The sequence below is a fragment of the Zonotrichia leucophrys genome, chromosome 12 (assembly GCF_028769735.1).
Source record: "Zonotrichia leucophrys gambelii isolate GWCS_2022_RI chromosome 12, RI_Zleu_2.0, whole genome shotgun sequence".
Classification (NCBI taxonomy): Eukaryota; Metazoa; Chordata; class Aves; order Passeriformes; family Passerellidae; genus Zonotrichia; species Zonotrichia leucophrys.
This window is the reverse complement of record NC_088182.1, coordinates 12,166,316-12,190,776: the sequence shown is the minus strand read 5'-3', so window position 1 is coordinate 12,190,776 and position 24,461 is coordinate 12,166,316. Positions and strand designations below refer to the sequence as shown.

The following is a 24,461-nucleotide window of genomic DNA, read 5'->3' as shown; positions in this document are numbered from 1 at the left end:
GCCACCACAGCGGGGACACAGCCCCGGCTGCCTCCGCAGCGCTCCCCACACGGAGCCACTCCCGCATCTCCGCCGGAGCCCCGGCCCTGAGGGGCCGCGCGCGAGCACCTCATCCCCCGCGCCTGCGCGTGAACGGACAGGCCCGTCAGCCAATGGGCAGCCGGGGGGGGGAGAGGAGGACGGGGGCCAATGAGGAAGCCGGGCGCGCCAATGGGGAAGCGGGGGCCGAGGGGGGCGGGACGTCCGGCGCGCGACGGGCGGGGGTCGGTGCGGGTCGGTCCGGCCGGGCCGGCGCGGGGGCAGCGGAGCCGCGGGGGCTCAGCGCGGTGGCCGCCATGCCCGGCATCGATAAGCTGCCCATCGAGGAGACGCTGGAGGACAGCCCGCAGGTGAGACAGGCCCGGCGGAGGCCGCATCGGGCCCAGCCCCTGCTGGCGGGCCCAGCGCTGCTTCCCTGTGGTTCCCGGCCCCGAGAGCCGCGGCGGTGGCGGGAGGGAGGGTGACGCCCCAGCAGCGCGGCGGGGACGCGGCCTCGCGGGCTCCCACAGTGTCGGCTCGGGCTCTCCGCCCCGGCCGTGCCCCGCCAAGGCCCGCTTGGAGTGCCGCGGGCCAGGAGCGGGGCCGGGGCTCCGGGCCCGGGTGCTGCGGGTGCTGCGGCACCTCCGGCGGGCAGTGCCGGCACCAGCACCTTCTGTCTGACCCCCACCCCCGCCTTCGCACTCAGGCTCGGTATGGACACATCTTGACCACAAAACCCGCGTTGCCCTCTCAGACCATTTTCCCCCTTTGTTTTTCAGCAAGGCGCGTTAAGGTTTAGCAGAGCCGTGCGAGCGGCGGGGCTGGGTGAGGTTACCGTGCTCAGTGCGGAGCGCGGGTGGGGAGCGCACGGTGCCCTCCGTGCTCCGCGCCTTCCCTCGCATCGCTGCTCCCCGATGTGACAGCCATGCTCTGTAGTGCGCTGGAGTTCCTTTCTAAAGCAGGAAATGCTTTATTCTGTGGCTCTGGTTTCTCTTGCTGGCAATTGTACTGTATTTCTTAAATGTTGGAGAAAGTTTGCAATGTATTTTCTTTTATGGCAGCCTTTGGAATTAAGATCCTTGTTCTGGTGCATGCTTGACATAGTGAGCAGTTTGTCCTATACTGCAATAGCATGTGCATTGGTAGTTTCAATTCCTTGGTCATAGGAAGAGAAACTTTCACTTGTTAAAAAGGGAAATTTAGCCCCTAAAATGACAGTTACTTTAACAATTCTGTACCAAGTGGAAGGACGACTTTAAAAAGGCAAGAGAAGGCCATGCAGAAAAAGAATAATTGATTTCCTAAGGACAGTGCCCCAAATAGGTCAAATGCTGAATGTGAGATGAGACCTCTGAAGTGGGTTCCGGTCCAGGCGCCAAAGCTGCTCTCATCTCGTGAGGAGGAAACAATTCTGAAAGTCTTGTAATAATATTGATTTTAAAAAATTATCTCTTGAAGGTCTTTTCTTAGTATAGGAAGTCAGAACTTTTCATATTTATAGAAAATGTCAAATGTAACATGAATTTAGGACCATCTGAGGATATTTGGGAAGCACATGAAAAAATGTTACTTACTGGAATGTAATTGTAATTCTAGAATCTTCCATGTGAGCTTAGTTGTGATACAGACAAGCAAAGACTGATTCAGCCCAGTGTGTTTGAGATGCTTAAGTAATTGGATTTGTCAATATTATCTTTTGTAGGTAGAAAATATTTGTCAATATTGCCTTTTGTAGGTAGAAAATTTACATCTTTCAGTCAATTTTTCAGATGAATTCTGGGAGCCAGGTCCTCTAGTAAGGACTCAGTGTTCTGTTGGGTTAGTCCATTTGTTACAATAGTTAATTCTGTTACTTTGAAATCAGTGCAGTGGAAATGGCAGCAAATGTTGCTTGAAGAAAGCAGAAGCCTCTCTCTGGAAGAGTTGCCATGACCTGGGTACATTAATACTGAATTTTGCACAGCCCACCAGCTTGGGGGGTTGTTTAGTGCTGCACCATGGCCTGCAGTTTGAGTTTCAGACACTGACTGTGGGTATATAAACATCATCTCAAACTTATTCTGTGTCTGAGGAAGGAAAGGCTTTTCAAAAATGTCAAACCCATTCATTTCCTGTTGTCACAGGACCAAAATCTCACCACTGTGCTTGTCAGGCCTAAACCAAAGGCCAAGTTTACATAGTCTTTTGCTATGCAAAACAGGGCAATTTACTTATTAACCTGGGACATAAATTACACACACACTCAGTGTGTGTTTAGAGAGAGTTTCTGCTCACACTGATTTGCATTCCCAAAGCATTGCACAACAAAAAAGCCAAGAGACTGGAAGCACAGGCTGGGTCTGCTGTCACCTGCAGTGGCCTCCATCTGATGGCATGGAAGGCTTCAAACACTCACTTCTAATGAGGGGTTTCTTTGTGCAGCTTCTCCCTGGTCCTTTCCTGTTTGCTTGCTCACAAACACAGATTGAGAGAATCCTAAAGAAAATGGAAAACGATGCAGAGTTTTACTAGAAACATAAGTAAACAATTGCTCTCATTTTCTGCTAAGCAGAAGTCTGCCATAACTTATTTACAGTTTCAGGTTAATTTCTTTCCATCAGTATTGTATGATGTTGTTTTGATGGTTGAACATCAATAACAGACATTTTTCAAGTAAAACATAAAGATATTTTTTTCCATGTTCAGTTAGTATAATCCAGAAACCTTACATAATACTCCTTTAAAAATCCAAGCTCAGGTTTATTTATGTTCAGGTTTAAAGGTCATGGGTGTGTAATTCAATGGTTATAGTACCATGTAATTTTTGCTTTTGCATTCTTTCCTGTATCTCTACCTTAATGGGAGAGTCAAGGTTGTTAGGATGACACATGTTGCCACACCTGGCAAAGATTTGAATTCTTCTTCACCTCTTTCCATTTGATTTATAAACTAGAACCAGCATTAAAGCTATTTATTGTGCTGATCATGCTGTTTGATTACATTTTTTAATATTCAAATACCACTTAGACATTATATAGCAAGACAGTAATTGTGATACAGCCAGGCATCTAATTCAACTTAAATAAAAGAATCTTATGTCAGAAGGAATTATTAAATAATATACTTTATGTGGGTTTAATAAGTCCTCTTTGATTATCATTAAAAGCAAAACATCAGAAATAGCTGAAAAAGACCTTCATGCTTTAAGGGGAGATGGACTAAAGACTTCAGTAATTTCAAGGCAGCCTAGGGAAGACTAAAAAGTAGAATTTCCAATTTCAAGTGTTTAACAATCATAGTTTGGGGAAAAAACAATTATGTGCTTATGATTCTTTTCATTTTCTGGCTGGACATTAATTTTGGTGTAAACCTAGAAACAAAACATGGTCCTTTTGCTAAAACGTTGCCAAGGTATTTCCTTTGTGGCTCTTGCAAGCACTGCTCCTGCTTCTACAGCCAAGCATCCCAAGAATGTTTTAAGCAAAGCCAGTGTGGCTGTGCAGAGTTACTGGTACATCCTCTGCTTTTCCCCCTTTGGGATTTTTGGTGGAAGGAAGCCATTCAAAACCCTCATGGTGAGGAGGAATAACCTTGCTTCCAAGTGCAGAAAGGATGCAAGAACATGCAGTCAGCATCTCATTTAAGCTTACAGGCAAATTACACCTGAGCAACCGGATTGCCTTGTTGTGGATGGAGTCAGTCCCTGGGCAGGAGGGAGAGCAGGGCATGTCAGCCACCCTGGCTTGTGCAGGGACTCTGACACAGCCTGGCAGCTGCTTCTGCCCAAAAGGGAGAGGTATGGACTGTGGCCTGAGTGGTGAAACTGCCTGGCTAGTTGGGCTCAGTTTCAGTCTAATAGGTGGCCAGTGATAAAAGAGGTTGGTTTTTGAGGTGGAGGTTGTTAAGCACCATCAGTGATGCACACAGGAGTCATCAGGCTTGTGGGTGACACCAGCTAAAGAGCAGACAGGCTGACAAGCTGGGTAAGGACAGATCTTTTCACTCCCTTTCAGTGGTGAGAAATATGTATGTTGAGGACAATGAGATGCAGGTTGTATTGTTTGTTTTGGTTTGGTGGAGTTCCTCAACCTTTTGATCACAGAATTGATGGTTATTCCACAGGTAAGTTAGAGGTCCAAGCACAACCAGCAGGTGTCTGTGTTCAGGTTGGACAGTATGAGACAGTGACAGCCTTTATTTGGATCTCACTGCAGAGGAAACGTGTAGACCTGGCAAGCTGTTTCACAGCAGTAATCTTCACCCTTCTCCTTAGGGATGTACCATAGTGAGCCCAGTAGCTGCCCAGAGTTTCACCATTTAACAGTTGTCCATCTCCCCTGGCCCTTTCCTTTCTGAAAATTCATTAACCTGGAGAGAGGCTGACAGGAGGAGGAAGGCTGAGCTTGGGTATCTGTAAGATTCTTTTAGCAATTCTTTAGCAACAGGTATCATTCCTTCAACATTATTGGAGGGTTTATAGAATTTTCAGTAATGAACCCTGAAATAATGTGTTTTAAGTCTGAAATTCTATTATATTTAAATTCTTCTAACTTGCCATGGTTGTGTTTTGGCTGTTTGATCGTTACAGACCCGCTCTTTGCTGGGAGTGTTTGAAGAAGATGCTGCTGCAATATCCAATTACATCAATCAGTTGTTTCAAGCCATGCACAGAATATATGATGCTCAGGTAGGGTTAATGAAATTCTTGAATGCATTAGAAAGCTTTGGAACCACATTTCATGTTTTTTTAACTTCCATATGCTTTAAATGTAGAACTGAAATCAAGTAAGAATTAATGATTGCTTTTCTGTATGTTAGGGAGTGCTAAGACTAAATTCTTGTGATTCTTTTTGCAACAGAATTTTTTATGACAAGTGAAATTATATTCTCTGTTCTCTAAGTAACTTTAATATATTTCCCAAGTGTTTCTAAAATGTTGCACACACTAAAATGATCTTGGTGTGTATAATAGTATGTATCAAGTGGGAGGTTATTTTTTACCCACAATATATTCATGTTTCACTCATCTAGAAATAACTCAACTTTTATGCCAGAATCTTTTTTGTATGTTTTTCTAAAAATCTGAGTTAATCTCTGTATTTTTAATTTAGATGTACTTTACCTGTTTGACTTTTTATTGATTTTCATGTTTCCCTTTTTTAAATCAGAATGAATTAAGTGCAGCAACTCATCTGACTTCAAAGCTTCTGAAGGAATATGAGAAACAGGTACTGCATAAATCATGTTGCCTGTGTGTGGTCAGATATTGTACTCAAAATCCTGTGTATTTCTGTGGTATTTTATCTCCCAGAGCACAGTGTAGAATGAATTTAGGTTTGGTCCAGATAAAAGGAACTGCTGTGGGTTGGTGGTTTAAATTGTTGCCAAAATAATCTACTTCCTTTATTTTAGTTCTTCCAGCTAAACCAGAATGAAGTTCCTCTTACCATGAAGAATATTAATGGCTTTTGAAATATTTTACTCTTGGATTAGGTGTTTTTTGGAGAATTGCTTAGGGTAGTTCTGTTTTGTTTTTAATTTATAAACCTGTTTACCCTTAAGTGCTTAAATATCAATAGTCCCAAAGAGAAGAGATTGCAATGCATCTCCAAATTACAACCTGAATTTGCTCTGTGAGCATAATTCCATCTCTGAAAGCACAGACTGTGGAATCCATAACTTTCTTCCCTCATAACCTGTACTGTGAAGGGTTCTTTGTTTGTAGCTTTGCTGCTGGGTTCCCTTTTCTGAGATTAAAAATGTTAAAAACAAAAATTTGTTTCTTTTAAGAGGCTGCTGCTCCCTATCCTCCTTTTTCGCCTAATGAGGTGAACTGCTTCAGCATATCTTAATTGTGTAATATTTTAAAATAATGGAATACCTGATATACTCATGGAGATGATTAATCCAGTTTTGTGAATGGCACTGCAAACCACATAACTCTTTTTGCCTTCTCAGCGTTTTCCACTCGGGGGAGATGATGAAGTCATGACTTCCACTCTGCAGCAATTTGCAAAAGTGATTGATGAGGTAAGTCCTTGTCTGTGCTTTGCTAATGCTGTCAGGTACAGACTTTAGCTGCCTAATTGCTCCTTATTTAAGCTAGGAGGTACAGAAATGGCATTCATTTGTCAACAAAGTAACAATTAATTGTATATTGCAGCATCTGTTTAAAGTTACATAACCTTAAGATAAAGAATGAATTCAGCAAAATGAGGATACATTGCTGAAAAAACCAGTTTAACTACTAGAGATAGAGCCAGAACCATGACCCAGTGGCAGTTAGCAGCTGTGTACATGAGGGGATCTGTGTGCCTGATTTCAGGTACCTGACTGACACAGCACCCTCCTGCTGTCTCTCTTGGATACTGACTCACAGGACACACAACTGAGCACCATTCAGAGCTGAATCAGGACTTTTGTTGTGATCCCTCTCCTCACTTAAACAGCATTTTAGGAGGAGGATCACATTTTGCTCTACCTCTGTGAGCAGTGAAAGATGGGCTGTGAGGCAGCTGGAGGGAAACTGGAGAAAGAAATGGACTAGTCAGGATGGATGAGGTTGGTTTTGGACATGATCCAGTAGCTTGGAAAAGTTCAGACAAAAACTAAATTTTTAACAGTTTTCTGTAAAAAACTGACTATGAGATCTGGAACCTAGAAAAAAAGAGCTGCAAAAAAAGGAACATACAAAAATGTGTTTGAGTTGTACATGTCATCCTTGAGTGGCAGTGCTGTCCACCTATTGTGATTTGATTTGGTCTCAGCACTGCTTTCCTAAGATTTTCTTCTTTTGTCTTTTTCAGCTCAGCTCTTGCCATGCAGTACTTTCAACTCAGCTTGCAGATGCAATGATGTTTCCTATTACCCAGTTTAAAGAAAGGGATCTAAAAGGTAGAGGACTTGACCAAATACTGTTTTTTTCAACAGCAGCAACAATAAAAACATAGCATTTCATCTTCATAGCTCTTGTTTCACTAAATAGAATACACCACTTATTTTTCAGCTCTCAAAAGTATGCATCTCCCAATTTAAAAAGCAAAGTAAGTTATTTCTATTCATGAGAGTATTACAGTTGAACTTAACATTATTATTGTTGCAACAAAAATATTACTTACATTAGGGAAGCACTTATCTTCTATTCAAGATGAACAATTAGCAGCTACTCAAAAATGTTAGGAAAGAATAATTTCAGATAATTTGCATTTTCAAGAAAGATTTCTATATCGGATCATGACATCTGTATAATTGCAGGACTAAGCTCAAAAGGCAGTGCCAAAGTTGTAGTACTTACCTTATTGAGATTTAGTAATCAGCTTTGCTGGTAGCACAGGTGACTTCTTAGGTGCAGACATAAGGTGCTTCCAGCTTCTTACCTTTGTAATAATTGTACTTGTGCCTGGATAAAATAACATCTGTGTGATGATGATAGATTTTATTCAAGATACTGGAGTGAACAGACTCCTGTGGCAAATGAGCTTCCAAGTAGAAATTATAAGAGTTAACCCCAAGTAACTTAAATATCCCTATTGTGAATGTTCAAGAGTGGGTATGCCTAAGACATGAATATCTAAAGTCTAAATTGAAATAAAAATTACAAGTCTTTCGTAAGTTTTCTAACTCTTCATGAATCTTGGAAAATACTTGTTTGGCAATAGGTCACAGTAAAATTATGGATTGAAAAGATTATGGTTTGGTTTGGATTTTTTTTGAGCAAGGAATCATGACTATTCCAAGCTGATATTCCTTCTCAGGACCTGAAAAGTCTCCTGTCAGTACTTACTGAAGAGGCATTCCTGAGGCAATCATTGCAGATTGCATTTTCCCCCTGCAAGGTTTAGGCACCAGCTGGTGCAGTTTGTAATGACCCTGCACTTCTGTATGGGCTTCACAGGCACTTCCTGGACAGGTTTTTTTTTGTATTTGCTTTACCATAAAGTTGATTATGGCTCTCTGCTGGTTTGTATTGTAAAATGGCACAAACCACAGCCAAGGTCAGAGCAGGTGTAAGGTGTTGTACTGGTTCCAGTGCTTGCCACAGTGAGGCAATAACCAGCTGGAACCAGCTGATTCTGGGCTTTGATACTGCCCATCTCCCATGCCTGCATTTCCCCAGCTCAAACCAGAACCCAGACTGGAACTGCAGGTGCAGTGATGATGATGACTTTCAAAGACTTTTGAAAGGAATTCCTCCTTACAGTATTACAGTACAGATTTTGGGGTTTTTATTGGTGAGCACAGAAATGATCCTCAGGCCCCAGGCAGAGCAGATTTCCCTGGCCATGGAGTGCCTGTGGTAGCTCAGTATGGTACAGGGTGTTCCCCTCAATTTCTCAGTACTGAACATTACATGAGAAACTGTAATACATGAATGTTACACTAATAACAACTTATTGAAATTGTGATATGTTGTTTTTTTAGAGATTTTAACTCTAAAAGAAGTTTTCCAAATTGCAAGCAATGGTAAGTGTAAAGTACTTAATCTCATCAATATTACAAGACAACAGTGTTATTGTAGATTATTATTTGTCCTTAAATGGTGAAGTTAAGCCTGTAGTCTTAAAATAACTAATTAAGGTGTAATTCTGAGTGATACTTGGGCACTCAGCTTTCCTGGTTCACCTGTAAATCTCTGCTCTGTGTACTGAAGCATTAATGCAAATTGAAAGGGTTTTTTTACAAAACCTTAAGTGTATGTATGATTATTAAATAACGTAGGATTATGATATCAAAATCAGAAAAAGAGTAAGGTGCTAGCTCGCTTCTTAAAGACAGGACCAGATCAATAAAAAAAATTTACCTTCCTAAAATTAATTTCATAGTTCTCTTCCCTATTTTCAGAAGTTATTTTTTTAGCTGCCTCTAATATATCCATATTGAGAAATTATTATTTAAATAATATTCTGCTTCTGTCAGTGAAAATTGTTCAATTGCTTTAGAAGCAAAAAGTATTTGATACAGGTTTTCATAACGTAAAACTTCTCTACTTAATGGATAGCTCTTCTTTGAAAAATTGTGGATGTTTAGGGAATTTCGTAACAATTTGGCAGCATTTGCATCTGGTTAGAATTTTTCTTCAGCCCAAGTATTTGTTGCAGTGATGTGATTATAAACAGACAAGAACTATTCCTAAAGGTGTTAATATGACAGAACTTTGCATTCAGCTGTCTGTGTAACACTGTGATATAAAAGGTTTTCTGCTCTGTTTCATAAGTCACTAATTTGTGAAAATGATCATAAATTCTCTCTTGATTGTTCAGACCATGATGCTGCCATTACCAGATACAGTCGGTTGTCAAAAAGAAAGGAAAATGAAAAGGTTTGTAAAACAAAATCTTAATATAAAGATTGTTTAAAGAAGATAAGAAATAATTTTCATTTCATATATATTTATGATAGAACACAGTGTATGACAGATTCTGTGTGACATTTGATAGCTTTTAGCAGTCTAGACAGCAAAGCAGGTTTCTCCAATACATGCCTGTCTGTAACACTGACAGTGCTTTGGGAATAATATTGTGATGTCATATTCAGTTTGTTTTTGTGAAGGAATAACCACACTTTCCAGGTATTTGTATGTTTTTCACATATCTCGTGTTTAAATTAGAGAAGTAGAATAGTGCAATATGCAGCAGCTGGTGATCGAGGGTAGAACATGACTGTGGCTTTTTCCATGCTGGCTAAGAAGCTGTCACAGGGCATGTGATCAATGCCAATGTCAAACATTCCTTTTTTTCCCTCCCCTTGTCTGTGTCTCTGCAGATCAAGGCTGAAGTTACAGAAGATGTATATACTTCAAGGAAAAAACAGCATCAGACTATGATGCATTATTTCTGTGCATTGAACACTCTCCAGTACAAAAAGAAGATTTCTCTGCTGGAACCCTTGCTGGGATACATGCAAGCTCAGGTCATTTCTCTGTTCACGTCCCTGTGACACAAATGTCACTGCAGTGCCAGCAGCAGCCTTCAAACACTCATTCTGCTGCTTTTCGTTACAGGCTTTGGTGGGAATGAGGGATGAAAACACATTTCTGTGGGAAACTTTTTTTTCTCCTATTACTTCATCTGTTAATTTTAAGTGTAGTTTTATTAATGACTAAATTCTCCCTTTTTCTCCTTTTTTCTTTAAAGATAAGCTTTTTTAAAATGGGTTCAGAAAATCTTACTGAGCAACTGGAAGAATTTTTGACCAATATTGGCACAAGTGTACAGAAGTAAGTTGGCATTGTTGAATTTTGAACTTTATTGAAGATTATTTTTTTCTGTTTCTACTTCTTCACAAATTATCTTTGTAATAACACATTTTTATCTTAGTGTTCGCAGGGAGATGGATTGTGAAGTAGAAAACATGCAACAAACTATAGAGGACTTGGAAGTAGCCAGTGATCCACTGTATTTGCCTGATCCTGATCCTACCAAATTTCCTGCCCATAGGAATCTAACAAGGAAAGCTGGCTATCTCAATGCAAGAAAGTAAGAGTAACTTCTTATTTAAAAATTCCAGAGTATTTAATTTTTGGAAAGCAAAGCTAAAGAAGCTGGAAATTTTTTAAAGATGTTAGCTATGCTGGTTTTATATATTTAGTTTAATAAGTCACATAAGAGCTGTTCTGTTTCTTTCTTTGGACTTCTTCACCTAGTTAGTATTAAATTCATTGCTACACTGGTATAATGTCATTCAGGTGCAAAGCATAATTATCCTGATTTTAGTCTAATTTTGCCTGAATTTTCAGAGTTTTAAAAAAAAGGTTTGAGAGTGTAATTTTTGTGCATCCTAACTGGGAAGTAACAAGATTCTGTCTATTTGGATTGTTCTGGAAGTGTCTGTTAAAGCTTTGGGATTCAAATGGCTAATAAAGCATTGTAATTTATAATAACCAAATAACCAAAATACCCTTGGAAGGAGCTTCTGGATTCCATGCAGCAGTGGCTCATTGTCCACAGGAGGGAGCTGTGCCTCTAAGGAAGTACCACAGCTGTTTTTCAGAGCTACTAAAAACAAATTGTAACATTTAAATTTTTTACTGTAATTTATATAATAAGCTCCAAAGAATTAAAAAAAAAAGTTGAATTACTTTTACAACAGTTAAGTAAAATACTTACTGAATGAGGCATTAATTTCTGCATTAGAACACAATTACAGCCTCTAACATTATAGAGTGTCTGAGCAAAAAGGGAGGCTGACTGAGGACTTGTTTTTATTTTTCAGTAAGACAGGGCTGGTGTCCTCCAGCTGGGAGAGACAGTTTTACTTCACTCAAGGTGGAAACCTGATGAGCCAGGCAAGAGGAGATGTGGCTGGGGGCCTTGTGATGGACATAGACAATTGCTCTGTGATGGCTGTGGACTGCGAGGACCGGCGCTACTGCTTCCAGATCACGTCCTTTGATGGCAAAAAGTGAGTGCTCCTGCCCTGCTGCCTCCTGTCACAAACACTGCAGTCACTGACTAGAAAAGAAATATCGTCTGCCTTTGGCCACATGTTAACTTGATATATTCTGTGGGTATTTAGAAGCAAAATCTGGGATATCCTTTTAACAGCGTTAACTGGATTTTTGTTTAAAACTCTATAATGTAGCTGAGTAGTATTTCAAAATAAGATTATGGTAATTCGTTGACAATCACATATTATTGCATGTTGTGAATACTTAAGTATTACATGGACACAATTACAATTGTTTCTTTTCTGCTTCCTGTTAAAAGGAAAGCATAGGTTCCTCCCCATCCTAATTAAATGTTGAACTGCACTCAGCACAATCTTCAGCCTTTTATAATTTGTTTAGTGTGTAAACATGAAAATGTAATTTCTTTGGCATTTTACATACCCAAAACTGTTTTCCATTCTCCTCTTTCAGGTCTTCAATCTTACAGGCAGAAAGTAAAAAAGATTATGAAGAGGTAAGCTTATAGGAGGTGTGCATGGAGCCCAGTGATTTTCTGCTGCACACAAAGAATGCATTCCTAACCATGGCTGGATACTGCCTATTTTTTTCTGTTTCTACTTATTCATAAAATATCTCTGTTAGTAACACTTTGTTTATCTTAGTGTTCCTGTTAGCTTCCTCCTTCAGATAAAAGTTGAAAAGCCAGGAACAGGAGCAAATGGTTTTCCAGAGCAGAGAGAGAAAGTAGATTCTAGCTTGCAAATGCAAGAAATGAGCAAATTCCACAAAAGCCAAATTGAGTTTTTATAATGTCTTGAGGAAACAATGTCCTCTGCAGCACAGAATAAGGAACAGAGAATCCTGATGAGTTTTTTTAAAGTTCTTTGGAGTCGTGATTTAAGCTTTCTTTAGTTTCAGTATGACTAAAATTATTTTTGTGAGTAAAATCTAAAAGTGTAAGGTGCAGTATGCAGGTGGCAGTGAATTTAATGACAAGCTGGGTGTGCAGAATATTTGTCTACCTGAATTTACCAAGGAAGTAGAAAAAGTGATGAAACAGCAACTCAGGTATTCAATCAAGATTGTTTAGAAGACATAACAGATTAATTTGGGTTTTTTCTTCCTCTTTTTCAGTGGATATGCACCATAAACAACATATCTAAGCAGATATATCTAAGTGAAAACCCTGAGGTAACTCTACTAAAATTTATATTTATGAGTAATATGTAAACATTTATATTTATAGAGTAAATTCATATTGATAAAAACTTACATCACGATTGTTGTTTGCTAAAGTAGGGGAATTGGCCCAATAAAAACTGTTTTATAACAAAACATGTATCTGTATATGAAGTGTATATATAAAGTGTATGTTGATTTTTCATATATATGAAAATCTGTATGGGTTTTAGTTCAGTTGAGGCCTGCTTTCTCAAATGAGATTTTTTTGTTTTCCTGGCTGCATTTGCTTATTTTGCCAGAGTTATCATTGGAGCTTTTCTCTATTGCTGCCTTTTATTAACATTGGCAGTATTTTAAGGCCAATGTGTTAATTTCAATTTAGAAAGTTAACATCAGGTTATGTGTTTGAAGAGAAGTTGGAAGAAAATGCTGCAGGTGTGTTGGCGAAAATTTAGGAATGCAAGATTCTCATGCAGGGTTGAGTTTATAACTCCTCCCAGTTACATATAAATAAAATCTGAAAGTTTATTTTGGCAAAAGTGTTTTGAGTTCTTGTTTGCCATTCTGCAGGAGATTGCTGCCCGTGTGAACCAGTCAGCTCTGGAGGCTGTCACTCCTTCCCCTTCCTTCCAGCAGAGGCACGAGAGCCTGAGGCCAGCTGTGTAAGTGAAACCACCAGAGGCCATTGGAAGTGCACATAGAAAAAGAAAATCCTGGATAAAGTTCCAGGGGAAAAAAAAAAAGCCTTACAAACCTACAGATATTTTTGTGATCAGAGCTAAATCTTTGACAGGCCAGAGGAAAATTTCCTGAACACAGCTTTCACTGCTGAAGCACTGTTGAGCATCCATTGTCACAAGTAATCCCAGTGCCAGCTGTGGACACTTTGCTTGCTTTCATCACAGCTGTTTTGTTGTGTGATTTCATGATGAGATTTTTCTTCATGTGTGCAATTCCTGGAAGCAGACCTCAGATTTTATTACACTTAATATGTGATTATATATTGATGTTAAATCAATCTGATGCAATTCTTAATAGAAGTAGTAACTTTAAGTTAAATTTGAAAAACAAAATCTAGATTTGTTTGCTATACCCCGATCTTCAGGTTTTTAGGTTTTGTTTTGTTTCACATCTAAGGTCTGGAATATTGTATTGGTGTCCCCTGTGGTTTAATTCATTATCAACCAGCCTGAGCTCACCCAGCCTGACTGTGCCTTTCTGGTTTGTTGCAGGCAGTCCCGTCCCCCTGCAGCTCGTACCAGCAGCTCAGGCTCCCTGGGCTCCGACTCAGCAGCTCTCTCAGCACTTTCCTTGGATTCCCTCGTTGCCCCTGACACTCCCATCCAGTTTGACATCATATCTCCAGTCAGTGAAGATCTGCCTGGCCAAGCAAAGTCATCAGGGCAATCGGGCAGGTAGGAAATGGAGAGAGAAGGAAAAAAATCCCTAAAGTTAAGGTTACTAATTCAAAAAGCAACAAACAAGAAAACCACATTTAAGATGCAGCTCCAGCACACACATTGCCTTTTTCCTGACTGATGTCACAAATTTTGCAGTGGCCAGTGGAGCAAAACAATTTGTTCAACTGTTAGATGGATTTGTAAAAAAAGGCTTAATTGCATCACTAGAGTCAAGGTGTAGTTTTCTATTTTGCAGCAGCTTTTCTTGCTTTAACAGCCAATGCTTTTATTTATTGATTTATTTTAGACTTTTAGTTTCACAAAGTATTTTCCTTTCCTATTGCTTGCTCACCCAGCAGCTTGGGTTATTTCCTCTTGGAAACTCAAGAGAAATTTGGTAGCCCTGCCTCCAGGTGATGATGGCATACGATGACTCCTCTTAAGCTGAAAGGTGAGTGAAAATGGTCTAGGCTTCTGGAGTAATTCAACTTATGGACAACTTAAAATCATCTTAAGAGTTCATCCAAAACATAAAAGCATTTTCTCCTACTTGTTATTATATATGAGTGGGAGATGTACTAAAAACCAAAGACCTGTAAATCATCACTGCATTTCTAGAGCTGTATCTATAGAATTCAGATAGGAACAAAATGTATTTGCAGATCCAGCTGCTCTTAACAACAACAAAAACAGCCAAAGAGATGAAAAGTAATTGATGTGATTCTTGTCACAAAAATGTGTTCTATCCCCGTGCCTCTAGGAAAATATTTGTATTTTGAACTGCATCTCACAGATGTAAGAGTTGAAATTATATATAAAAAACTACTTTTTCCTTTATTCCAGTTTTCTTTTTATTGTTGGCAGCAGGATAAGCAGGTGGCCAACTAGATCCTTCAGAATACACTGATATAAAATAGACTTGAGCTGTATTGCAGGAGGTGGAGAGTTTAAGCTTAGCTGAACTCCTGTGGCAGCCTGGGCAGCTCAGTGGGTCAGAGCTGGGTGTCAGTAACCAGGGCTGTGGGTTCAGGCCCTGTGTGGGCCATTCCCTGCAGAGCTGGACTCTGTGATCCTTGGGCCTCCCTTCCAACTCACAGTATTCAATGATGTCATCAGTTATAATTCTCATCTAGAAAATAATATTTTTCATGGCAGAAATGATAGAGTTGAGCTCAGTATTTTCAATTAACCATGGCCTTCAATAAAGAACTGCAGTGTTTGTACAGATAGGTAACATGTTTGTTATTAAAAAATAAGTACTTTTCTTGGTTTCTGATACTGATGACATACATTTAAATTTTATTTTTGCCTTTTGAGAGAACCTGTGAGATTTTGTATTTACTGTTCCAGTTTAATATTAAACAACAAGAAAAGTCTGAGCAATACAAGATGCTGGTAGAAAGAATTTGTTTTTACTGTAATTACCCAGGTCAGCCTTTAATGAGATGGGTCTTGATTGAGCTCGTGTTATCTAAGCATTGTAGCAATGCCATCTTGGCTTCAATCTAGAAAAATTTAATACTTTAAACCAGACATCTCTTAGTTAAAACATTTCTGATAATTGATAAAATAAACTGGCAGTCAGTATGTGTAACTGAACAATTTTTTTTTTCTTATAGTTCTGAAATTTGTTTTTAGAACACTAACTATTGAGGTAACACTTTCATTAATCCCATAAAAAACCTAATTTGAGCTATATTGACTCCTTGCCAATAGCTTTTACTATCAATCATCCAGAGAGAATGAGTCATTTCCTCTACATATTTCAAATAAAATGTCCCCATTTCCTGTGCTTATTCCTTTACTGTTTTTGAAAAATGCAGAGTTGGAAGCCTAGAGTATTTTCACTTTTCTCTGTAACTGATAGTAATTCTGTCTCTGAGAGCCAGAAATAGCCACATTTCTCTTGACTCTCTAGGAGTAAAACCCCAGTGATGTTTTGAGAAAGCTGCATTTGAAACATACCCAGGGCTTCTCTTGAGTAAGTAATTCAGCACCGTGACAGTGATGAGAAGTGGGTGCTCTTATGGAGTACTGCAGGGGCCTGGTCTTTGGCTGTGCTTCCTGAAGCTGTTCTGTGAAATTTCATTCCCTAAAACTTTACATTTTCAAACATTACCAAGGTTTTGGTTTGGGCTTAATTCAAATGTTAAAAAAAAAAGTGAGCAAAACTTTCTGTGGCAGCAATAGGACAATACTGTCTGGTATTTTCCCCATGATGTGGGCCCTCAGAGACAGCAAGTTATGTCTCACTCCTGATAGAATTGCTTCTCCTTATGGCTCATGAAACATTATTCCTCCAGATGACAAGGTTGTGAACTCACTACATGTTGGTATCTGACACAGCATGAGCCTACTGCACTGTCCATGAGTGGTTCCTGCAATCTGACTCCTGCTTTAATGTTTTCATTTTCTCATAGACGCACCAATCCTTTCGGGGAATCTGGAGGCTCCAAACCTGAAACAGAAGGTAAAACAAAATTTCACTTCAACGCAAAATGAAAATCAGTTTTGACAATTATAGTTCTGTTTTCATCTCTAGCTTCTCTCTTCTAATTTAAAACCAGTTTTAAAATGCTTAATTACATTGCAAGGTATTTGATTAGTAAAGTTAAATCAAACGACTGTCTGAAAATCTGCTGTAAAAATTATTCATTGCATCTTTTGTATTCATTTAGCAAATGCAAAGATGTGTGATGTGCTGTGTAGTAACTGCACCTCTAATTGCTAAGTAGGAACAATCTCTTTCCAAGTTAGGAGCTTGGAGTTTTCCTGACTGCAATCCACCTTTGGTTTTGAATGGGAAACCCAAAGTGGAGTTTTTTTCAATACTTTTCTTCTTTCTTAGATTCAATTCTTCATCAGTTATTTATTGTGAGGTTCCTTGGCTCTATGGAAGTGAGGTGTGATGAGAGCCCAGACGTTGTTTATGAGACAATGCGTCAGATCCTCGCAGCGCGCGCCATCCACAACGTCTTCAGGATGACAGAGTCACACTTGTTAGTCACTTGTGACTGTTTAAAGTAGGTTTGCTCCCTGACTTCTACTGATGTTTATTTACAGAATGGTTTTCTTTCACCTTGGTAAAATTTACTTTCTGGTTTGTCTTTAAAAACAAATTTTTAGGTTAATTGATCCACAGACACAAGTTACAAGACTACGAGTAAGTAACTTTCCATTTTAAGATAAATACCCAGCAATGTAATTCTTTTACTTTAAAAATATTATTGTTAGATGATAGCAAAAATCTCATAGCATGAGATTTCCAGCCAAATTTCCAGTGCTATTAGGAGACCAATGCAGACATTGAGAAACACTTGCAAATCAGGTTTAGGAGAGTGATTTCAATAGGTCAGATTGGCTTTTGAGACTCCCTGTAATCTGAGAGGGTAAAATAGTAAAGAGAGATTAATGATGGAGTCACATTAGTTGTGAAGTCCAAGAGGGTTTGTTTGCTGTTTGGTTTCTCTGTTTTGTTTTGAGGTTTTGTTGTTAATGTTTTGACATTAAGTTCAAAAATGCTCCAAGGCTGTCACCTTTTACAAGTGGGGTACATCAACTGAGGGTATGTCCCATATACTAAATGCACACATCTAACTCCAGGAAAACTCATCCTTTCAGTTCATAGCAGCTGTGGTAGGGAGTCTCAGAATTTTTAAGTTTATTGTTTGATGAGTCTTAAAAAGATAATTTGAAGTCCAACCTCTTTTAGGAATAAGAATGCAAAACAGTTTTCTTGTAACAAACTAATGAGGGGATGGGATGGGGTTTTTTTTCTTGCTTATATAATTAGGAGAACTGAGCTAATTACAGTAGAGGTTTTTGAGAAGTAGTGCCTTTACATCAAACTAAATATTGAAAGCTTAGTCACAAATGTAACTAAAATGAATGATTAAAACAAAATAAAACAGGAGTGTATGCACTTTTAGGAAGATGACTGAGTCACACTGCAAATGTAGTCCCTTTTTCTTTCATGGAGTCTGTTTTTTGACATTTGCTTGTCTTTGGAATAATTTAGTCCTTGCTGTCTAATCTGTTTGTGCTTCATAATTACATTTGTTTGGGTAACTTCTTGTGCTGTGGGTGTGCATTAATTAATGTGCAGTGGATTGAAACCTCGTGTGGCAAATCTTTGGAGTCAGTTTTAACCTGTCCCTGTGTGATCCTTTTGGCAGTTCCCTTTGCCCAGTGTAGTGCTGTACGCCACACACCAGGAGAACAAGCGCCTGTTTGGATTTGTGCTCAGAACCTCAGGAGGGAGAGTGGAGAGCCGCCAGACCTCCATCTGCTACATATTTGAATCCAACAATGAAGGGGAAAAGGTATTGGTGATGGTTATGCCATGGATCAGTTGGGAATATGGACTCCAAGATGCTAGATCCATTCAAACCTGTCATTTTAAGAGCCTGCAAACTCTTTATTGTGCTGTTGTATTTAATTTGGGATGCTGGCTGAAATTTAAAGGCATTTTTAATTATTTCCATCTGTTTTGTGTTTAGATTTGTGACTCTGTTGGATTGGCCAAACAGATAGCTTTACATGCAGAGCTGGTAAGAATCTTTTAGGGGCAAAGGATGCTGGGGAATGGAAGGAAGGGGGTATTTTTAAATATGTGTAATAGATTGTATTCTGCAAGATGCCTCTAGATGCAGCAATACTGTCATATATTTTAAGGGACTTTTTTCCTAGAATTTAAATTGAAAAGAAAAGACTGACCAATATCCACTGTAGAACAATATTCAATATAGGATTCATTTTGCCACTTTTAACAACCATACCAGTCCTTTAAAAGCAGAATATTCAAAACAGTGAAGTCACAGTCTTGAGCAAGCTCGTATCAGTCAGTAGTGTCCCAAACATCCCAGGCTGTTGTTACTGACTTTATTTATATTTTTCTCTTTAGGATCGAAAAGCCTCAGAAAAGCAGAAGGAAATAGATAGAGTCAAAGAGAAACAGCAAAAAGAACTGAATAAACAAAAGCAAATTGAGAAGGTACCTTTCATCATTATTTCTTAATATTAGGTTTTTTCTACTTACTTTCTTTTGCAGTTTTGTCCAAAGTTATCCACTGGTAGTATTGATAGATCATTTAGAAATTGTAATAATGGTATCCTGTGTCCATTGCAGATGGCTTTAAGGGTAATATTCTTTTTCTGATTTCCCAACCCCTCTTCTCAACGCAGGACTTGGAGGAGCAGAGCCGGTTGATAGCAGCTTCCAGCAGATCCAACCAGAGCAGCACAGAAGGACAGTTTGTAGTCCTTAGCAGCAGCCAGTCAGAAGACAGTGATTTAGGAGAAGATGGAAAGAAGAAGAGAGAATCTGAAGCCTAAGGTTGCTTGCTTCATTAAAATTGGAATCATCAATATATCTGGTAAAATGGCACAAGTTCTACAAGAGGTGAAATGTAGGTGGAGGGTCTGTCATGTTCTAGAAAAGACTTCACAATATATAGACCCTGTTATGCCTTGATTTTTCTTTCTCAGTTGAGTGATTCCTATTTCATGTCAGTATAATTTCTCTTGTATGCCAGATGAAGCAGGTGATGCTGCCATGTTGATTACAAACATGTTTTCTCAAGGCTTCTCTGCAGTATGGGAAAAAATGTGGGTGATTTCCCCACTTAGCTCTGTGCAATTGACTGCTCTGGAAGCAAAACTGAAAACCCATTGGCCTTCAGCAGTAACACTGAAATTTGTTCTTTACACTGCAGTAGGGAGAACACCTTGCTGGAAACAAAAGTGGATGTCCAAATAACACAGTGCTAAGCTTTACCCAGTTTGTTGCACATACCTGTTCCTAGATTTAGAAAGAAGGATCCCCTTTAACATCAGTGAGATGTGCAATAGTTCCTAAACAGAAGGATCTTTTTTGTTTCATTTTGCACAGTATGATACTGTCTTGATTTCTTTTATTTTGGTGAATACAATGCCAAAAAAACTTCTTTCAACAGGAGAAAAAGATACTGTCAGACCTAGATAAGAGCTGATGAGATGCAGTTGAACTTTGTTGCATGAGGAAAAGCATTCCTCACCAAATGATGAGTCATGTATATAGCCTTGTAGCACAAGTGCCATGTTCTTGGTTTTTCTCCAGTACTTGGAATAAAAAGCTGTAAACCTTTGAGTTCATTTTTATAAAACATGCTTAGAGCTGCAGGAAGATCTTGAATTCCATCATATGAAAATCTTCTGCATATGTAAATGCTTTGCTGCTAATACTACATCTACTGGAAATAAGTTGAGGCTCTTTAGTCTTTTTATGATTTTGCAAACAGAATTTACCTGTTCTGAAGTAAGAGATTATACCAATCCTACATCCTAGAGTCGGTTCTGGAAAGCATTTTTCAAAGTGATGTCTGTTTACAGCTTGTAATCTGCACTCCATATTCCATACCCTGTGTAATATTTATTTTGTATAGTATTAGATGTGCATTCACCTTTTGAACCAGAAGAGAAATCTTGTTTGAAGAGAAATATTTATTTTTGCACTAATTACTATAAATATTAAAATCCAGATGAACAGAAGATAGCTCTCTAATAGTGGCATGAAAATAACAGGATATGTAGAGAGAAGAGAAAATACTTATATTCCAAGTTATAATATAACAGTTATGAGTGATTTACAGTTCATTGCAGGGCATTTCTGGTGTTCAGGAATGGAAGCAATTTTCAGAGTATCTCCTCAGCAGCTGGTGGTGGCCCAGCCCTTGCTGGCTGGAGCTGTTCAGTGCTGATAAAGTCAGTGAGGAATCTCAGGTCGTGTCTGCTGGATGGCTGTAGGTGCTCAGAGGGCTCTTCTGACTGCTGGGAGTGCCCTGCACTGGCCAAAGCCTCCTCCTGCCCTTGGTGCCGTGGCTCTGTGTGCAGGAGTTGGTGGCCTCAGCTCCTGAGACAGGAGAGAAGGGCAGCAGTGCCTGGCCAGGAGCACAGGCAGCTGGGGCTGCACAAGCTCTGGGCAGAGGTTTTACACCACAGCAGGGTTTTTACACCACAGGGACTTGAGCAGCCACCAAAGGGCTCTGCCTTGAAAAAGGAGGGGAGGAGGCTGAGGAACAGAGAGCTGCCAGGTTCTCTTCCTGAGTTAGTAACCAGATCCTCTTCCAGTGTGATTTTCATCCCCATAGTAGCCAGTCACTTGTAGAAATATCTGCTTTTGCTGTTGCCCAGTTAGGTCACATAGTATTGCCCTGTGGCTGGATTTAGCTGGCACGGTGCCACATGGACCACACCAACCTGAGACTTCTTGTAAAAGACAGTGGCATTTTTATTTCATATCTAGGCTTCCAATCTTAGCTCCCATTTTTAAGAGACTATTTTTATTCTTGACAACAAAAATGTACAGAGAGGCACTAAATCCAATTTTTTCCCTTTTTGTGCTTAAATCAAGGCTTACAGAGAGTGGCAAGGCAGTTTGTCTCTGCAAATTATTCCAGTTCATGTTTGTTTGTTTGTTTTTATTTACTGATATTTGTTTTCTATAAAATAATATCACAGGGTAGCTCAAGGTTCCTGTGTCTTACTTGTATCTTTCTCAAGTATTTCCTGAGGATGAAGCAGTTTGGAAACAGCACAGGGAGCTTGTGAAATCAGTGATCTCTAGTGTCTAGAATCCAGTCCTCAGCTTGTCAGAGAAGGACTAATTGTGTTAAGCACTGGAGCTGCAGTAGCCCAGGCTCCAGAGGGAGGACAGATAATAGACAAGCACTCTCATGAAAAAGCATTTCTGATGTGCAGCCTGTTTTGCATTAGCCTTATTGAAGAAATGTCAGAAAATAGAAATACTGTATTTTTTCCAAAAACTGTCATTACTCATATAGATACAAATCTGCAAAGATAATGAAGAAAGGCTGATAAAGTTGGCAGGTGAATTTTTTTTGGATTTAGCAATAAATATTGGAATTACTCCATTTGCTTTTCAAGCTTTCCATATATGCTATTAAACAGCTTTCTAAAACAGACACAGTAGGAGTAAAATATATTTCACTTCTGTTGGATGATTCTCATCTTAACCACTACAAGACTGATATGCATGAATGAAATGTAGGGGTTGGTTGTTTGCCCATTTAGGGGAGTTGCACTGGTGCAAAATGAGCAAGAAAGTACAAAAGCATCTGGGGTAATGATGAAAGCTGCAAGAGCAGAGGGATGGCTGCAGAGCTGGGTAATGGTAATCGAGTTATTAGGGGAGTGAGAATGACTGAGCTTTGCCTAGGGAGGATCACACAGGTTGTAATTAGAACTATTTCAAGGCAAAAACAGATGCTGAGGTTTCATACATGATCTTTTTTCCTATGAGGTTTAGAACTACTTCATTAGAAAACAACTTTGTTGAAAAAAATCAGAATGATGCTTGGTATTTTCCATGAGAGTAGGAACACCTCATGGTCTGCTGGGAACTGCTGTGGTAGAATTTCACCACCAGAGTATTTTATTATTGTAACTAAATTACTAAATGGTTTCCTTTACTAATTTACAGGAGAAACTCTCCTGTTTATTATTTCCTACTGTCTTTTATTCACAAACTGATCTTTCAAGCACCTTTGGCTGAAGCTGTAGTTTGCTTCATGTGCATCTACTATTACTTCAGTCACTCCTGAAAATATTCTTTCAAGTCCATGATTTTGAAGTGACTTCATGTAGGTACTGAATTGGCAGTATTGTTCAGGACTGTTGCTAATTGCAGCCTCATAATTAGTGCCAATTATCCCTTAAGTAAGAGGATATGAAGCTCATTACACCATTTAGATCTATACACTGCAGACCAAATCAGTCTTGCTGTCAGCTGTTTAAGCTACATACATTCTTTGTGTATGTAATGGCATGAATATCCAAATCTATCAGGTGTGCTTATGGGTATGCATTTTATTGCATTACAGATAGCTGGCACTCCTCTGTGCTCACTGCTAGATTTGGCCAAGTCCAAACCAGAGGACAAGGTCAAAGTCATGAACTACTAAAACATATCTAACTGGATATGATCAGGTAGTGAAAAGTCAGCTGCATGTCACAGTCTTACTCCCTTAATCTGTTTGAGTTTGAAATTGTATCAAGACAATTTACTGCCTAACAGTAAAGTAATATTTCAGAGTTAAGAAACATTCCCTTCTAAAGGGCTATCAGATTTCCTCGTTATGTGGATGTAAACACAGAGCTGAAAACTGTGAAACAGCTGATGCTATTTATGAAGCTGTAATTGACATACATGGATATAAAGAAATAAATTTGACTGTTTAGGGTAAATTCTGTCTATGCTTAAGGTAAATACTGATTAACTAGTTGCACAGCATTTGGGACAAGCCAATGGTGAAAACTATGCTACAATATAGTCTCTTATTATTTAGGAAATAGTTCACCTAGAGAAAGAAAACTGCCACTGCTTAGTGAATTTAGTAGAGATATTGTCTAGTGTAACAGCAAAAGCTGATACTTTATATTCTTTCTCTTGCTCTATATTACAAAAATTCTTGCAAGATAATTAGTTCCCAAGGCTTCTTGTTTTATTTAAGCACTAAGTTGGCATTTTTTTCCCTGCCACAGTGGTATCTAAGTTGTCATGACAAGAGTAAGTCAGTGTATCATTGTGAATGCACTTGTATTCCTAATGAAGTTTATATTGCAAGCCGAGGATTTTGTACAACCTTTCTGGTCATTTTTATAATAGAGTTGAGTGGTCAAATTCTTATGATGGTGTTCTGGATTGGTCCTGTTCTGGTGAAGTGTAAGTGATTTTTGCAGTGTTTGAGACTGACTTGCACATTTTCCCTGAATAGCTGTATTAAGAACAACCAATGGCATATTTATGTCAACTCTGATTGTTGTGTTTTAATCTTGGAAACATGGATAGTAATCCTATTGTACCAGGGCTCCAGTCAGCGTTTTATATTTTCAATAAAAGCTTACTATAGTAACTTTCTGGGTGAGACTTGTACTGATGCAAAAGCCTCCTGCATTCTCATCATACTGACTTTGAGGAAGTCCCATTACTGGTGACAGGATGTGTTCCCTTCCATTAAAATAAGTTCTGACATGCAGGTAGTCAAGTGTAGCTCAGTTCTCTTAATTTTTATAGTAATAGCCAGATAACCTCAGAGGAAATTGTTATACTTGGGAATGCTCTTAACCTATTTTTGCAACAATCAGAGACTGAAGGTGAGCAGGAGCTGTGGCAGCTGGCTGGGCAGGGCCCATGGTGGGGCAGAACAAGCTGAGTGCAGAGGCTCTACCAGCACAACCATTACCAGGGGCATTGGACATATCTTCACAGGCTGAGTTAGTTTATTATGGGATAAACACCATGTAAAAAACCATGGGCCATAACCACATTAAGGTTAAATTTGTATTTTATAAGGTTTGTAGATTTTTCTGGGGAAAAGCAGACTTTTGAATTCTGTAACTTCTGTGATAAAGATGCATGTATAACTAGAAAAAAAAACCATCTATGCTTACTTGATTATGAAGGAATAAATACTACTAATGCCAAATGTGTTTATGAA

The 24,461-nt window shown here is 39.1% G+C and overlaps 1 protein-coding gene across 1 annotated transcript; it reads left to right on the top strand.

The window, feature by feature from the left end:
- Positions 1 to 231: 231 nt before the first annotated feature.
- Positions 232 to 24,449, top strand: APPL1 (adaptor protein, phosphotyrosine interacting with PH domain and leucine zipper 1). The gene is made up of 22 exons (XM_064723693.1): positions 232 to 389; positions 4,586 to 4,684; positions 5,166 to 5,225; positions 5,956 to 6,027; positions 6,804 to 6,891; positions 8,419 to 8,460; positions 9,258 to 9,316; positions 9,760 to 9,906; positions 10,131 to 10,213; positions 10,314 to 10,472; positions 11,209 to 11,397; positions 11,855 to 11,897; positions 12,518 to 12,574; positions 13,136 to 13,227; positions 13,798 to 13,980; positions 16,386 to 16,435; positions 16,814 to 16,988; positions 17,092 to 17,128; positions 18,141 to 18,287; positions 18,465 to 18,515; positions 18,869 to 18,958; positions 19,150 to 24,449. Exons 1-22 carry the CDS (start codon positions 336 to 338, stop codon positions 19,297 to 19,299), a joined length of 2,127 nt encoding a protein of 708 aa, XP_064579763.1. The 5' UTR covers positions 232 to 335; the 3' UTR covers positions 19,300 to 24,449.
- The last annotated feature ends 12 nt before the right edge of the window (positions 24,450 to 24,461 follow it).